The sequence below is a fragment of the Bos javanicus genome, chromosome X, assembly GCF_032452875.1.
Source record: "Bos javanicus breed banteng chromosome X, ARS-OSU_banteng_1.0, whole genome shotgun sequence".
Lineage (NCBI taxonomy): Eukaryota > Metazoa > Chordata > Mammalia > Artiodactyla > Bovidae > Bos > Bos javanicus.
In genome coordinates, this window is record NC_083897.1 from 139584604 (window position 1) to 139602242 (window position 17639).

The following is a 17639-nucleotide window of genomic DNA, read 5'->3' on the forward strand; positions in this document are numbered from 1 at the left end:
TTGAGCAGAGTTCCCTGTGCTGGACATCAGGTCCTTGCTGGTTCTCCATGTCAAATACAGCAGTGTGTCCATGTCCATCCCAGACTCCCTAACTTTCCCTTCCCCCATCCTTCCCCCTGGTGACCATAAGGTTATTACAGAGTATTGAGCAGAGTTCCCTGTGCTGTCCAGCAGGTCCTTGTTGGTTCCCCATGTTAAATACAGCAGTGTGTCCATGTCCATCCCAAATTCCCTAACTTTCCCTTCCCCCATCCTTCGCCCGAAGCCCCCGCTGCACACACGCAACCATACGTTCATTCTCTAAGTGTGTGTCTGTTTCTGTTTTGTGAACAGACAGTCCATCTGTATCATTTCTTTTTAGATCCCACGTATAAACAATATTATATGCTTTCTCTTTCTCTGACTGACTTCACTCAGTACGACAATCCCTAGGAGTACCCACACTGTTGCAAATGGAACTAATGATAATCAATGAACTTTTAAAGTCTTTACTCATACTCTGGAATTCCACTGGCCTGGATTCAGCTTAGGAGTCTTTTTTTTAGTATGGAGAAGGAAATAGCAACCCACTCCAGTGCTCTTGCCTGGAGAATCCTGGTGGGCTGCCGTCTATGGGGTCGCACGGAGTCGGACACGACTGAAGTGACTTAGCAGCAGCAGCAGCAGTTTATTGCTACCAACCCATCTCCCTCCACCCTCATGCACGTAACCCCATGGACTGTAGCCCGCCAGGCTCCTCTGTCCATGGGATTCTCCAGGCAAGAATACTGGAGTGGGTTGCCATTTCCTTCTCCGAGGAGTCATGTTGTTTTAACAAGTGACCTGATGCCAGGGACTAGGTTGGGTAGGATTTCACATCATCAGTGCCAACTTAAGGCTTACACTCCTGTTTTGCAATGGCTGGGTGCCATCTTTCCTCCTCATGAGACTCTAGCCTACCTGCCTCATTCATTATTACACCCATGAGCCTGGGAAAATGTCAAACCCAGAGCACTTACAGGCGTCACTGCTGAATAAATACATTCATAGATGAAGCAGACAGTTAATCACCTCTTAACAGGAGTCTGTTGAATAAAACACTTACTTGAAAGTATGAGCTCTGATGGGTGTGTTAAAAAACTTTACCATATTACTTAATAGACAGCCTTGATCTTCGTGTATTTAGTACTTCTGGCACTGACACCCAAGGCAAGTCGTAATTTATGTTTGTTAAGACACAAATTCAGACAGCATGGTTGTAAAAGCCGGTGGGAAGACCTCATTTAGGTGGTGAAAAAGCCTAGCAAATAATTAAACGTCCATATCTAATACAATCTTTCTCCTCTTCACATCATTCACAAGTGGACACTATTACACGTTGATATGATGTTCACTAGTCTAGATTATTGATACGACGTCTGGAAGCGAGATATGCAAAAGGGAGTCTTACATACACTTACTATTAGGTCACTGACTGTATAATCAATCAAGTTACTGGCAGCTTTTATGTTGAAAGTGTTAGTCGCTCACTTGTGTTGACTCTTTGAGACCCCATGAACTGTACCCCACTAGGCTTCTCTGTCTGTCCATAGGATTCTCCAGCCAAGAATACTGGAGTGGGTTGCCATTTCCTTCTCCAGGGGATCTTCCCGACCCAGCGATTGAATCTACGTGTCCTGCATTGCCAGGCTGATTCTTTACCACTAAGCCACCAGGAAGTTATTAGCTTAGATGATCTCATATTGATGGCTTTTTATATAATGTTTTGTACCAAGTGTGAGATAGAAATCTCTATAAAGTAAATTATACATTCCATTCACCTATCAGTGTATGGTATATTTATCACATATATTAATTTTACATGGGTAGTCAATATTTTGTTTCTCTAAATTTGTATCTGTATTCTCTAAATATTCCATGAAGAATGTGTTTCTTTAGAAATAAGAAAAATATTTTATTTCTTAAAATGTAAACTCTTACAGGAGTACAAATAACTCACACTTCTTTTGTGAAGTAATAATGCCGTCTTGAGAAAGCTGAGTGCCGAAGAATTGATGCTTTTGAACTGTGCTGTTGGAGAAGACTCTTAAGAGTCCCTTGGACTACAAGGAGATCCAACCAGACAATCCTAAAGGAAATAAGTCCTGCACAGTCATTGGAAGGACTGATGTTGAAGCTGAAGCTCCAATACTTTGGCCACCTGATGTGAAGAGCTGACTCACTGCAAAGACCCTGATGCTGGGAAAGACTGAAGGCAGGAGGAGAAGGGGACGACAGAGGATGGGATGGTTGGATGGCATCACCGACTCAATGGATGTGAGTTTGAGAAAGTTCTGGGAGTTGCTGATGGACAGAGAGGCCTGGCGTGCTGCAGTCCACGGGGTCGAACAGAGTCGGATACGACTGAGCAACTGAACTGGAGCGTGTGTTTGTCCAGCCACAAATCCACATACATAGTTCAAAAGCCTACTTTCATGACCTTGAAGTTTCCTGCTGTTATTTAGTTGCTCAGTTGTGTCTGACTCTTTGTAACCCCCTGGACTGTAGCTCCGGAGAAGGCAATGGCACCCAACTCCAGTACTCTTGCCTGGAAAATCCCATGGACAGAAGAGCCTGGTAGGCTGCAGTCCATGGGGTGGCTGAGGGTCAGACACGACTGAGCGACTTCCCTTTCACTTTTCACTTTCATGCATTGGAGAAGGAAATGGCAACCCACTCCAGTATTCTTGCCTGGAGAATCCCATGGACAGAGGATCCTAGTGAGCTACAGTCCGGGGGGAGGGGGTTCTCAAAAGAGTCGGACACGGCTGAGCGACTGAACCACCACCACCACCCTGGTGGCCACGTCAAGAACTTCTCAAAGAACGTTCGTCCTGATCCTTGGCTACACCTTAAGATTCCCCTGCCAGGAACAGTGGTCGTCAGCCTTGACCACACCTTAGACTCACCTGGGAGCTGTCTGTTTCTTCCTGATGATAGTTTTGACCTCCAGGCTCCATCACAGACTAACCAAACCAGAAGAGTGAAGCTGGAGGGGCGTACACCCTACACTGCAGGAGGGTGTCCCAGGCCCCAAGGCTGAATCTGGGGAAATGGACGTGGTCTGTATTGTCTGCAAGGCCCCTCCTGAGCTGCAAGCAGAACCGGGGTGAGCAGGTGACTCTTCTGTCTCAGCAATCTCTCCTCTCCCTCTCAACTGTGCCCATGCACGGGAGGGGCTTCTTCCCTGTGCTCAGGCAGGGACTTGCTCTAAATCACATCCTGAGCCCCCTTCCTTCCTCCACAGGAAAAAGGACATCTCCGAGTCTTAGTCTTGAGAACTTTTGTGCTTAATGGTTTGCTACAGGAGAAGCCTCTCATACTGGCTGCTGCTGCTAAGTCGACTCTTTAGTCTGACACTTTGTGACCCCATGGACTACAGCCCAGCAGGCTCCTCCGTCCATGGGATTTTCCAGGCAAGAGTACTGGAATGGGCTGCCATTTCCTCCTCCAGGGGATCTTCCCTACCCAGGGATGGAACCCAGGTCTCCTGCATTGCAGGCGGACTCTTTACCAGCTGAGCCGCCAGGGAAGCCTGAGAATGAATTTCATATTATAAATCTACCTGTCTATTGGGATCTAGGACTGTTGATCAGACCGGGGGATTTCTTCTTCCCCCAGAAACAAATGGAATCAGTCTATACAATTCAACAAATGTGGCTCCATAATGCCATCACAACGGCTCTGCTACCAGTCTCCTGAGAATTCAAGTCCTGACAGAAGATTCGGAAATTATAGCTGCCTTTTCCATGTCAGCCTGGGTCCTTTCAAAATTTCACTTTGACCTGCATTTCAGACTTCTGGCCCATTCTGCTTGTTTAATTTGTAGCATTCCATATAGGGGATGCATCTGTATAGTTTTTAATATTACGTCACTTTCATCTTAGAAATTCTGTGCAGATGTTGCAAAAGATGTTTTTGAAAGTTTGTTTGTTATGGCTTTAAAATAAAATATGAAAAACGTTGGTGGACAGTGACTAAGTATGGACTATACTCTTTCCCAATTGCTCTGAAGTGAGGGATGACGGGGAGACATTTGGGATCACTCCCCACTGTACGAAATGTTCTTGGGAGAAGGGCACTGTCAGTATTTTCACTGATGTCAAAAGCAAACATTTATTTAGCATCTACTTCTTTGTCAAAAACAAACATTTATTTAGCATCTACTTCTCTGCCCCTATGTACAGGATGAGATGATTGGTAGCACACCAATAGAATCACAGCTTCCTACAGGGAAATTTCACAGGGAAAAATTTGCATCCATTTATACCGATTTCATCAGCAATAGTCTTGTACCATTTCTAATATCCCAAATTGCCCAGATAATGCAAAAAAAAAAAAAAAAAAAAAGGTCAAAACTATTCTTTACTTAACGCTAAACAACATTTATGCCAAATAGCATGCACTGCTCATCCAAACATATGTAAAATCGCAACTAACTTTTCAATGCACCAAACATCACTTTTAAGTCTTATTTGTTTTGAGGAAACACTCACCAGATGAATATGTATTGTAAATCTTTGTATATCTAAAGGACTGTCTGCCTGTTTTACACAGAGATTGCATTCTTGCTCAGTCACTAGGTTGCGTCCGACACTTTTGGAACCCCATGGACTGTAGCCCACCAGGCTCCCCTGTCCATGGGATTTCCCAGGCAAGAATACTTTAGTGTGGTACCATTTCCTCCTTCAGAGGATCTTCCTAACCCAGGGATCAAACCCAAGTGTCTTGTGTCTCCTGCACTGGCAGGCAGGTTCTTTACCGCTGAAACACCTGTGAAGTCCATATGAGACGCTAACATCTCAGACTATAATGAGAGGGTTGGGCTTTTGTCTTCTGGGTTTTTCGGTCACACCGTGTTTCAACTGCCCTTGTCTGCCCTTGACTATTCTGGGTACCTCTGATGAGTGTAAGAATTTTTACTTTCTTGCAGCACAGCACTGAGCTCATTTCTTCTAATTTAGACCATTCTCTTCTCCAGCTCGATTCTCCATAGAGCCTGGGCTCCATGGAGATGCATGAAGGGCCAGTACCGAGTGGGACTGGGGTCCAATGTGTGTGTTCTGCTTCACGGGCCAGAAGGAAATGGCAACCCACTCCAGTGTTCTTGCCTGGAGAATCCCAGGGACGGGGAAGCCTGGTGGGCCGCCGTCTCTGGGGTCGCACAGAGTCGGACACGACTGAAGCGACTTAGCAGCAGCACATTCACCGAAGAGGAGGTCCCGTCTCAGAGACGGCTTCAGCCGCTCAGGAGTGTCCGCCTCTCTGTGACCCCATGGACTGCAGCCCGCCAGGCTCCTCTGTCCATGGGATTCTCCAGGCAAGAATACTGGAGTGGGGTGCCATGCCCTCCTCCAGGGGATCTTCCCGACCCAGGGATGGAACCTGCATCTCCCGCATGGCAGGCGGATTCTTTACCACGGCACCCCAGGAAAGCTGTTATATATAGAGCCAGCTGAATGCTGGCTTCTTTAACTCAACAAATATTCCTACTGCAGAGGCAACCGTGCTGAGACCGCCAGACCTCCTCCCCAGGAAGGCCTGAGCAACTAGGTCCATCTGGACTTGGCGATGCTTTCCCTCACTGCACACCCATCCTCTGGGGCACTCGCTCCCCCCATCACGGGCCCATGCCATTGGGTCACGACTGGCTGCTCACATGGACTCTTCAGGGACACGCACGTGAAGGAAACAGAACCAGCAGGAGGTCCCCTCCTGAACCTGAGAGGTTGGCAGTGAAAGAACTTTTCCACCAATGTGCTGAGAGGCTGCCGGCAGCCTCCTGGGGGAGGTCCGGACTGCAGGTGGAAACCCAGATGAGAAAAAAACTGGAAAAGGCACAAGGGTGGCCTTGGGATACTGACTAGATGCCCGATCCCGCCCCCTCTACGCTTGGTCCAACCGCTAACCCTTCTGATACTTGTCTTTTCATTGGAGGATGACTGCTTTCTAGTGTTGTGAGTTACTGCTGTACAATGTGAATCAGCCGTTGAGTGACTGAGAGAGTGAAGTTGCTCAGTCGTGCCCGACTCTCCGCGACCCCATGGACTGGAGCCTACCAGGCTCCTGCATCCATGGGATTTTCCAGGCAAGAGTACTGGAGTGGGTTGCCATTGCCTTCTCCAAAAGTGAAAGTCGCTCAGTCGTGTCTGACTCTTTGCGGACCCCATGGACTATACAACCCATGGGATTCTCCAGGCCAGAATCCTGGAATGGGTGGCCTTTCCCTTCTCCAGGGGATCTTCCCAATCCATGGATCCCGCACTGCAGGAGGATTCTTTACCAGCTGAGCCACCAGGGAATCAGCCGTATGCATACATATGACCCCTCCCTGTGAGACCTCGCTCTCCTCCCCGCATCCCGCCCCTCTGGGTCATCACAGAGCACCGAGCTGAGCTCCCTGTGCTATCCGGCAGTTCCCCACTAGCTGTCCGTGTTACACATGTCACTGTAGATATGTCAGTGCTGATCTCTCAGTGCATTCCACCCTCTGCTTCCCCACTGGGTCCACATATCTGTTCTCTGCGTCCATGTCTGTTTCTACCCTGCACACAGATTCATTGGTACCATTTTTCTAGCTAAACTGCCTCGAAGTTTGAAGAAACTTGAAACGTGAAGATACTTGAAGCAGAACTTTCTCTCTGCCTCAGCCAGTCAGATACACCAACTAAAGATTGTATCAAACACACAACCTAAAGATTCTTAACTCCTCTAAACAGGTATTAGGTGTTAACTACCTCCTAGAAGCTGGCAGCAACCAGTCTGGACGAGACAGTCCCTGCTCCTAATCAACTCTGAACACAGAAGGTGGAGGCGAAACACATCTCTCACCAAAATAAGAGGTGATAAATGCTGTCACGATGCCCCAGGCCTGGTAGCAAACAGAAGAGTGGGGTTAATATTGACAGAAGTTGTTTGAATTTAATCCCAAAGGGCACCCTGAGACAGAAGGGTCTGTTTAGGCCTTGAAGGATAAGTAAAACGTAATACAACAGACAAATGTGAAAGTACATTCCAGCAAGAAAAGACAGCGAGCTAAAAATGGACAGTTTATCCATCAAGATTTTTTTTTAAAATTTTCGAATACCTACTCCAGTCTTTGTCTTATATTAGACACTAAATAAAGTTTATTTAAAGAGTGATGAAAAGCATAAAGACAACTGATTAGATATATGGTATATCTGGAGGTAGGACCCTGGCCAATGACATGACCACCTTTTATAACACTGTTCTTAATGCAAATTTTGGTCTCATTACAATAACCAACTTTATGACACAACTTCCAAGAAAAGCAGTCATCATGAAGAGTTACCGCCGTAACTGATAAATGCAGGAAGGGTTGCTTTAATTAATTGCTACTCTTCCCTTTTTTTTTTCTTTTCCAGATGCAAGCGCGTTTCCTACACATTTTAAATAAATTCATGCATCCCATTTATTAAACCCTTTTACTATTTTGGGGGGCTTCCCTGATGGCTCAGACAGTAACGAAATCACTTGTAATGCAGGAGTCGTGGGTTCGATCCCTGGGTTGGGAAGATTCCCTGGAGCAGGAAAATATCAACCCACTCCCATATTCTTGCCTGGAGAACCCCATGGACAGAGGAGCCTGGTAGGCTACAGTGCATGGGGTCGCAACGAGTTGGACGCGACTGAGTGACTAACACTTGGGTTACTTTACCACTTTTTAGTAAAATTATAAATAACTAAATGTGAAGACCATATACAAATTCCGACCAAGGAAAGGACTGAAGCGATAACAAGATTGTGATACTTATAATGGCCAAACAGCGCAATCCTGGACGCATAATGAGAAACACACATATTTAAATATCTCATTATTGAGAATATTTCTCATTTTTGAGCCAGTGTAGGGAAGTAGGGTCTGTGTACAGGCTTTGGAATTAGGGAGACTGGGGCTGATAATCTCTGCATCTGTGTGGATGTAGGAAAACCATTTTAGCTCAGAATTCTCCTTTACTGTCCCACTTGACATCACTGTTGTAAAAGTTACAAGAGACCTTGTGTACAAAGGACTGACACGGGATGGGCAGTCAATAGGTATAATCATCATCAATAGTAGAATTCCAGCAAATAGGAGTACAGGCTAAAACGAAATAGACCAGAATTCTTATTTAATCCGTTTGAAATGAGGTGATTAGATAAGTGGATGTTTTGGCAATTAACGGTATTTTTTTTGATAACAGTGTCAGTAATGATCAGATCCTGCAGTCCAAATTAAAACAGAGTGGCATTTTGGTGAATCTGATGAAGCATAAGTCACCAAAGATGACATTCTGCGTATTACTCAGCAACCTCACTTTCCTGACACTGATATAATTTCCCCAATAATTCCCCCCACTGGAAGATCCTCCACGTGCAGGATAACAAGAAGGCCTATTTGCAAATATCCGTACAAACTGTGGATCACAAACAGTCAGGTCAAGGGAAGCGTTGTTTAGCAACAACAATAAAAAAATAAAAATTAAAAAAAAAAAACAAAACAGGGCAGAGAATACAGATTTTCTAATTTTATTGGGCTTATAAAAGTATTTAGGACTCTGTCCTGCATTTGGTGTCCCTCTCCCACCATCACCCCCAATCACCAATACCTAGCTACCAAAGACCTCAACTCCTTTGGTATAAAAAGATATTTTTTAAGTATGAAAATTTTGAAAGCTTATTTGGCCCATCTCACACTTATGCAGAATATCAATTGCGAGTAGTATAAATAATAGAAACACCTGGGAAAAAACCTTTCCATTTGTGATTTCTCAGTTCAGTGTATATTTGGAACCCTTCACCTGTGTAATTAAAACAAAGTTTATACATAAAGGTTACATTAAAAAAAATGCTTCTCTAATGGAAAAAAGCTTGATATTTAGTTTCTAGGCTATGCTAGGATCTGTACTATATATTTTCAGATGTATCCAATTTTCCAGATGTATCCCCTAGTTTTAAACTACACACACACACACATATATATACACACACACATTAAATACATACATTTGCATATATGTGTGCATGCTTGCGTGCTACCGTCGGTCCAGTCGTATCCCACTCTGCGACCCTATGGACGTTAGTCGTAAGGCTCCTCTGTTCATGGAGATTCTCCAGACAAGAATACTGGAGTGGGTTGCCATGCCCTCCTCCAGGGGATCTTCCTGACCCAGGGATCAAACCCGCATCTCTTGCGTCTCCTGCATCAGCAGGCAAATTCTTTACCATTCTTTACCACTAGCACCACCTGGGAAGCATATATATATATACACACACACACATATGTGTCAAATATATATTACATATGGAATTCATATACAGTGTGAAAACAAATATTTCCATTTAGAATAGAGTCACTGAGTTTTACTCCAAGTGGTCAGTTCTTCTAGCATATTTCTAACAGACAGAAAGCAGGTGCAACGGAAAAGGCACTTATATTATGAAGAACTGTTCTGCTCGCAAGATTTAGAAATTCAGGTTCAACTCATTGAAGAAGACAAAGAGAAAAGGGTGGGTGTGGTACGGGAAGACCACAGTTGCCTCCCCAGGCCCAACAAACGCCATCACACCTCCCAGGCCAGCTTCTCTGTCCCTGTCTCTCAGCGTGGTGCTGTGCTGTGCTTAGTCGCTCAGTCATGTCTGACTCTGCGACCCCATGGACTGTAGCCCGCCAGGTTCCTCTGTCCATGGGATTCTCCAGGCCAGAATCCTGGAGTGGGTAGCCTTTCCCTTCTCCAGGGGATCTTCCCCAACCCAGGGATCAAACCCAGGTCTCCTGCATTGCAGGTGAATTCTTTACCAATGAACCACCAGGGAAGCCCTGGCTCTGCACTAACTCCCTCTAAACGGCCTTTATTCCCTCCCTGTGGTGTCATTCACCAACAGCTGCCTGCCCTTCCTCCTGAGCAACAAAGAGTGGGAAGGAACGCAGCCTCCTTCTCTGTGGGTGCCCAGGGCATGCTCTACTCCAGGACAGCAGAAGTGCCTTCCTCCGAACTCTACGGTGGTCTCGACACAAGGGATGCTTTCACCAGGCCATGGGGACCTGCGGTACCACCTCGATGCCTCTGGGGCAAGGGCGCCGCTGTGTGGGCCAATGCTCTGGCCACAACCCCCTGAAACTGAAGCCTGTGCATTTCTTCTTTCATCTCCATCAGGCTCAGCATGCAGAGTTCTGGGAGGAGGTGACAGGGGTGAGGAGCTGCCACACGGAGGGACCATAACGGTGTCACACGGAATGATGGCCTGCCCCACAGACCTGTTCCCCTGTGCTAGGATGCCAAGGCTGGAACACAAATCCCACCACGTGGACGGCAGACTGCAACAGGAGAGACTCTGGCCCTGTCCTTGGGGCAGAGGGGTGGCAAGCATCCCTTGCCTGCATCTTTCTCCTTCTTGATGAAAACACATGATCAAATTTTGTAGAAGTTGAGGACAGGCTTCCCTGATAGCTCAGTTGGTAAAGAATCTGCCTGCAAAGCAGGAGACCCCAGTTCGATTCCTGGGTTGGGAAGATCCACTGGAGAAGGGAGAAGCTACCCACACCAGTGGGCTTCCCTGGTGGCTCAGCTGGTAAAGAATCCGCCTGCAATGTGGGAGACCTGGGTTCGATCCCTGGGTTGGGAAGATCCCCTGGAGAAGGGAAAGGCTACCCACTCCAGTATTCTGACCTGGAGAATTCCATGGACTGTATAGCCCACGGGGTCACAAAGAGCCGGACACGACTGAGCAACTTTCACTCAAATTGAGGACAGGGAAAGCCTTGGGCACTTTGCTTCTGTGCCAGCTGCTGTCGTGGGTGCCTCTCAGAGCTAAGGGTTCACTAGGCCCCAGTTCAGTGTGGACACGCACAGCATCTCCGTGTGCCTGTGTATCAGCACACGATCACGCCTCTACAATTACACATCGACTGCCTCTCTGCCCGCTAGGCTCTAGGTGAGGAAGAATGAATCCCTGTTAACTGGGTGTGCCCGGTACCTACACTATGTCTGTTAAACAATGGGTCCTTAATAAATGTATGATAAATGGCTAGCAAATAAGCCAGTTCAAAACTAAGTTACTGGGGAAAACAGAGCAGCAAAAACAGGCAAAAGATATACTGGGGAAAAAAAAAAAAAAGATCTTAAAGGGCAATTAAAGTACTATTCACTCACAAGAGTAATTTACTTAAATCCAACAATCACAACAAATATTTATTAATCATGCACTATGTGAGAAGCAGTATGCACGGAGCTGAGATTAGGAAAACAAATACGCTTAAATCTGATATTCTTCCTTAAGGAAAGGGAACTGAACCTTTTAATTCATTGCATGCAAATGAACCTTTTAATTAGTCACATATAGGTATGACAAGGGCTAAAAGGGAGAGAAGAGGGATGTTTCTTTATTTTTTAGAGTTTAAATTGTTAAGACTTATATTATAGAGCTCGTGAACACTTTTCCGTGACCCTTAAATGTGGTGGGATCACACTCACCAACAGGGGTGGTAATAACCGCTGATCTCATTCTCTTTTAACAAAGGATCTCCGAGTGGTGGTGTTCAGCCTTGCTGCCCCAGGGACATAGTGCTCATCTATCTTCTGAATCAACCTGCTTGCTGTTGTTGCTAAACTTGGCAAAGGCCTGGCCTAACACCTGGGGTGGTCTGGCTTAAAGTGACGTGGTGGCATCACAGATCTAAGGAGAGATAAGGTCCACAGAGCAAAAATCTGTGGTGCCACAGAGCCAGAATTTGGTGGTCATGGTAGCCAACCAACTGTTTCGTGCATTTGGGCACTGCCAGCAGGTTGAGACGGAGAAGGCAGTGGCACCCCACTCCAGTACTCTTACCTGGAAATAATAAGCAACTTCTGGGGATTCTGCTGAAACGCAGACTCTGCTTTAGATCTGAGGCCTGGGTTTCCTCTTTTCCATTAAGTTCCCTGGAGGGTGCTCTCTTGGAAAGACCACACCCTACCAGAGTTAGAAGGCAGCGGAAGGATGAAAGATTGAACAGTGCGTCCTTCTACATTTCCTGATATACCCACTCCCCTTTCACTTCACTAAACCCTAATGCAATCAAGAATTCAGCATAAGGCAGTTGTGCTACCCATAATTGTTAGGGTGTCTTCATGATCTGCTGTTCACAAGAAAGAAAAACAAAATCACCTCCTTCGCTCTCTTGCTTACAGAAAGTGTCCTGGGGCAGAGTCCAGGGCCCTGGAATCTCAAACAGGGCAGAAAGAAAAGGTGCAAGGGAAAGGCCATTTGGGGAGCTCCCGCCCACTCCCTCTCCCGCTAAGAGACTCTCTTGGCATTCTTCAGATTCTCTTCTGTAGCTTCGGTGTGAATAAACCTGTCCTCCAACAAGGGGATCTGGGTCACCTTCCACCACAAAGCCCACCAATTCCTCCAGGCTTGATTGTTAGGATTGGACAGGGAAGACATTGTTCAGGGACAGAAAGAGCCGCCGGTCCTTTGACTCTGGGTGGAAATGCCAGCCGAGTGCGGGCCGCCATACTTAGGTCTAACAAGGGCCAGTGGTGCCCGCTGACGAAAGCAAGAGGCTGGTCCGTTGCAGGCCGGCTCTGCAACAAGAACTTCCACGCGTTAGCGCCAGCTCGCATTTTGCCACCCCGTTTTGCAGAGAAGTCACCTGGGAAGCTCAGAAAGGTTAACACAACCCTTGTCCACACACCCTAAGGCGGCCTGAGGAACCGAACGCAGCCCAAAGCCGTAGTTCGGCCTCTCCAATAATGCTGAGAAACAACAAATCACAGGCTGGCTTGCAAAAGCCGAGGGACCGCCCGCCCTAACACGGACAGCCGAGCCCGCCTCGAGGAGAAGGAGACGGGAAACCACTTCCGGGAAACAGCCGACCACAGGACCAAGCACTTCCGGTGCAAGGCACAGGCGGGTCGTTCGGAGGTCAGCGGACTCACAGGTAAGGGCCGACCCTAGCCATCCGGAGACGGTACGAGCCCAGAATGTCGTCTCCCTTACCCGCGCGAGAGGAAACACCAGGGTGAAGCGGGCCGAGCGCGCGCCGCCATGTTAGGTTCGGCATTTTCAACGGAGCAGGCGGGGCCGAGTGGACGCCGGCGTCAGCGCGATGACGTCGTAGACCGGGCGCCTGCCTTCTACCTGCGGAACCTTCCTGGGCGGGCCCAGGGCGCGCGTCGCCCCGCCCTGATCGGCGGGGCCAAGTTGAATGACGGCCTAGCCCCGCCTTCCGGTTCCGGTTGAGGGCGGGAGAATGCTGCTCTGCGCCGAAGTGTCTCACACCTGCGTTGGTAGAGGGGGACCGGGAGCGGAGGGCGGAGGGCGGGCCGCACGTTCTGGCCAGCCCATGTGTCTCCAGGGGCGAGCGGGTCTGGGTAGGAGGAGTCCTTATTCCCGCCGCACCCAGACCTCGAGGGTGGGAGGCTGGGCACTGGGCTTGCGACTGCTGGGCCGGCTCCTTGGAGGCTGAGCACCCAAACGCTTCTCCCCGGTCCATCCTTAAGAAATTAAACCCAAACCGGGGCTCGGCTTCAGTGACTGAACGCGCAAGGCCTGGCTCCAAGCATCAGGGCCTTCAGATCAGTTCAGTCGCTCAGTCGTGTCTGACTCTTTGTGGCCCCATGGACTGCAGCACGCCAGGCCTCTCTGTCCATCACCAACTCCCGGGGCTGGCTCAAACTCATGTCCATGAGTCGGTGATGTCATCCAACTATCTCAGCCTCCGTCGTTCCCTTCTCCTCCCGCCTTCAATCTTTCCCAGCATCAGGGACTTTTCAAATGAGTCAGTTCTTTGCATCAGGTGGCCAAAGGATTGGAGTTTCAGCTTCAACATCAGTCCTTCCAATGAACACCCAGGACTGATCTCCTTTAGGATGGACTGGTGGGATCTCCTTGCAGTCCAAGGGACTCTCTAGAGTCTTCTCCAACACCACAGTTCAAAAGCATCAATTGTTGGCATCAGGTGGCCAAAGCATTGGAGTTTCAGCTTAAGCATCAGTCCTTCCAATGAATATTCAGGACTGATTTCTTTTAGGATGGATCAGGTCCTTGAGTTCCTAAATTCCAAGCCCAGGCCAAATACCTAATCTGAAGGTACCGAAATCCGGTGTGATGCCCCTTTCCCCTTCGGAGTGAAGAGCATTGTAAAGGTGAATGTTTTATACACATGGTGAAATCGTGCCCCCAGAGGTTTGGGGGCGGGGGGGGAATTTTACAGTTAAATTTGTTGCGAATATCAGATGGTGCAGGTGACGTTTCTTTGGGCCTTCAATTGCACTTGGCAGTCGCAGTCTCAGTTTGTCTTGAGAAACTTCCCTATGAAATACATTAAATTGTTGAATAATTCAGTATTGCATTATGGAATAATTGTGAGCATCCGTTTAAAAACAAAAGCAGGACAAAAACAAAGGAATGCTCACAAGGGAAACGGGTAGGGAGCCAAGCTGTCTAATTTAAATTTATTGATGCCACTTGGCAAAGAGCAAATGTGTCTTTAATTTGGAGTTTGCTACAGTCTGTAGTGATGTTACTAATGTTACCAATCACCCAGACCCCCAAATGTTTCAAAAGGTTAAGAAAAAAGGCCAAATGCCTTGCCAGTTGAAATTAATCCATTTGCTTTTTGCTAAGTAATTAGAAAGTAGGCTGCATAGTCTATGTACTGAACAGATATAAACTGATGTTAATTTTTTTAATTAATATGATTATATTGGGTCAGGGTGAGTGAGGGAAAAGAAAATGTTTCCTTGAAAGATTGGATGTTCAGTTAGACTTTGATTGAAAATATGCTTAGACCAGAAAATTATATGTAGACACATATACCAGAGAAGGCAATGGCACCCCACTCCAGTATTCTTGCCTGGAAAGTCCCATGGACGGAGGAGCCTGGTGGGCTACAGTCCATGGGGGTCACTCAAGTCGGACACGACTGAGTGACTTCACTTTCACTTTTCACTTTCATGCATTGGAGAAGAAAATGGCAACCCACTCCAGTGTTCTTGCCTGGAGAATACCAGGGACCGGGGACCCTGGTGGGCTGTGGTCTGTGGGGTCGCACAGAGTCGGTCACGACTGAAGCAACTTAACAGCAGCAGTAGCAGACACATATACATACTCTTTGCAACCCCTATATGGAGTTCTCCAGGCCAGAATACTGCAGTGGGTAGCCTTTCCCTTCTCCAGGAGATCCTCTCAACCCAGGAATCAAACCCAGGTCTCCTGCATTGCAGACGGATTCTTTACCAGCTGAGCCACAAGGGAAGCCCAAGAATACTGGAGTGAGCAGCCTATCCCTTCTCCAGGGGATCTTCCCAACCCAGGAATCGAACCGGGGTTTAGCCCACATTGAAGGTGGATTCTTTACCAACTGAGCTATCTGTGAAGCCCATATGCATATATTTGTGTGTGTGTGTATATATATATATATAATTAAACATACATAATTGTATTTATCTCATCACTTCTAAGAAATGATGACTAGCATCCATGTGGAACAAACTATACCACCTTACAGGCATTTCCTGGGTTCTGTTTCCCCACTTTCGCAGCTAGAATGAAGCACATCAACTTGTCCTTTGCAGCGTGTGGGTTTCTGGGCATTTACCACTTGGGGGCAGCATCGGCACTCTGCAACCACGGCAGAAAGCTGCTGAAGGATGTCAAGGCCTGTGCAGGGGCTTCTGCGGGATCCTTGGTTGCTTCGGTTCTCCTGACAGCGCCACAGAAAATAGAGGTAATTAAGTAGTAACTAGGCTGTGTTGCTCATCAGTAAATTAAGAACAAACAGGGAAGATGATTGTTTAACTCTATTAAGTTAACTGCATAGAAGTCATCCTTTGCCTGGGAAACAGAAAAGGTTAAGATTTCTTTTAAAGCGTCACCCTTAAAGAGCTGTGCTCTCCATTTGGAAAAGAAGATTATTCGGGGGGTGACAATGAGACAAGGAAACAAAATGCCTTATTTTGCTCATGAGTATTTCTTTAGTCTTAAGATTCCAGCTTTGTTTCTTTCCAGCAAAGGTTTATTTCTCCGTTAACTGATCTTGAGAACACAGGGCCTGTCCTCAAGGCCTGGAATATGTAGCTGATGAAGTCTTAGCTTGCTTCTACTTACAGACAGGCCTGTAAAGTAAAACATGACCCTGTAATTTAAATGGGATGATAATGGAATGTAATTAATGGCTTTTTCATTCCCATAGTAAGAAGCCCTGAATTTGAAGTAGTTTATCTAGAAGTAAGAATAATAAGCTTTCATTAAGTTTTTCATTTAATGCAGTCTGTATTTTTAAGCCCTCCGTGGTGGCTCAGTAGTAAACCTGCCTGCCATGCAGAAGACTCGGGTTCAATCCCTGGGTCCAGAAGATCCCCTGGAGAAAGAAATGGCAACCCACTCGAGTATTCTTGTCTGGAGAATCCCATGGACAGAAGAGCATGGCGGGCTGCAGTCCATGGGGTCGAAAAAGACTTAGACACAGCTTAGCGACCAAACAACAGCAATGACGGTGTTTTTTAAGATTTGTTTTCTGCTTCTAGACAGTCGACTAAAGGACAACAGCAGCAGTGTTTTTAAAATCAATTTTCTGCTTCTAGACGGTCATGATGCTCTCTCTGACTTTGAGAACTGGCCTCAGTGGGTGGAAAATACTCTGTTTGTTAATTACATGCATTCTCTTAACCACTTGGAATAGTCATCATATAATGATTAACACTTCCGTGCCCAGGGATGAATTCAAGTTCACACTTAAGTGTTCAGAACCAAAACATTTTAAACACAAGAGACTTTCTTGGGAAGGGGCGCCCTGGTGGAGAGCAGGAGGGTGAGGGAACCCAGGAGGACTACTCTGCCACGTGGCTCGAAGTCTGGGGTTTTAGGGTGAGGGGATTAGTCTCCGGGTTGTCTCTGGGCCATCAGTCTGAGTCACCGCCCTTCCTGTTTGTTTGCTCAGCCAAGGTGGATGCCTGCAAGAAGGATTCTGGGAGGTGGAAGGACGCGTGGTGTCCTCCCTTTGACCTTTCCCGAACTCCTCCTCCGTGCTGGCTTGCTGGGTACACGCTCCTCCGGGAACCTCCTGTCGTAAAATAACTCATGTAAACAGTTACTATCGGGCCGAGTTAGGATGGGCGGTTTCGGCCAGCGTCTCCCCTCACACAGGGGCTCTGTGTATCTCGTGAATCCCAGTGCCGAGCCCAAAGTCTGGTGTCAGTAACTTGCTGGATGGATGAACTAAAAAAGTCAAGGATGGGTCTGGGTTCAAATCCTGGCTATGACACTCATTCTTGATGACATGGTAGGAAAGATGCTTAAGCACACAAACTTCGGTTTTCCATCTGTCCTGTGTGCTGATTATATCCACCTTCATTCTTTTTTTTTTAACCTTTACTTATTTTTAATTGAAGGATAATTACAGTATTGTGTTGGTTTCTGCCATACATCCGCGTGGATCACATAGGTATACATATATCCCCTTCTTTTTAAAACTCACTCCTACGTCCCATCCCAAATTCTATTTTTCTTTTTTTTTTTTTTTCCAAATTCTATTTTTCTTATTTCTTTTTAGTGAAGTATAGCTGATTTAAAGTTGTTATTCATATCTGTTGGGCAATAAATGACTTAGCTATACACACACACATATATATATACAT

At 46.8% G+C, this 17639-nt stretch overlaps 2 protein-coding genes across 25 annotated transcripts in view; one reads left to right on the plus strand and one right to left on the minus strand.

The window, feature by feature from the left end:
• LOC133242143 (uncharacterized) overlaps nucleotides 1–13495 on the minus strand; it is a 487229-nt gene extending 473734 nt beyond the window's left edge. For 6 of the 18 annotated variants that reach the window (XR_009734779.1, XR_009734780.1, XM_061408196.1 and 3 more), the window contains exon 1: nucleotides 13000–13495. Coding sequence is in view for 4 of the 18 variants with exons in the window: in XM_061408196.1 (XP_061264180.1) it covers nucleotides 13000–13495 (496 nt within the window). In the remaining 14 variants the exon portion in view is untranslated. The remainder of the gene's footprint in view (nucleotides 1–12999) is intronic. The other 12 variants (XR_009734787.1, XR_009734783.1, XR_009734782.1 and 9 more) reach the window with 7 other exon arrangements.
• Nucleotides 11804–17639, plus strand: part of PNPLA4 (patatin like phospholipase domain containing 4) — a 45155-nt gene continuing 39319 nt past the window's right edge. For 2 of the 7 annotated variants that reach the window (XM_061408198.1, XM_061408205.1), the window contains exons 1-2: nucleotides 14059–14147; nucleotides 15546–15730. In XM_061408198.1, the coding sequence (XP_061264182.1) occupies nucleotides 15551–15730 (180 nt within the window). In that variant the 5' untranslated portion in view covers nucleotides 14059–14147; nucleotides 15546–15550. Of the gene's footprint in view, nucleotides 12941–13208; nucleotides 13286–14058; nucleotides 14148–15545; nucleotides 15731–17639 lie in introns of those variants that run through there. The other 5 variants (XM_061408202.1, XM_061408199.1, XM_061408201.1 and 2 more) reach the window with 5 other exon arrangements.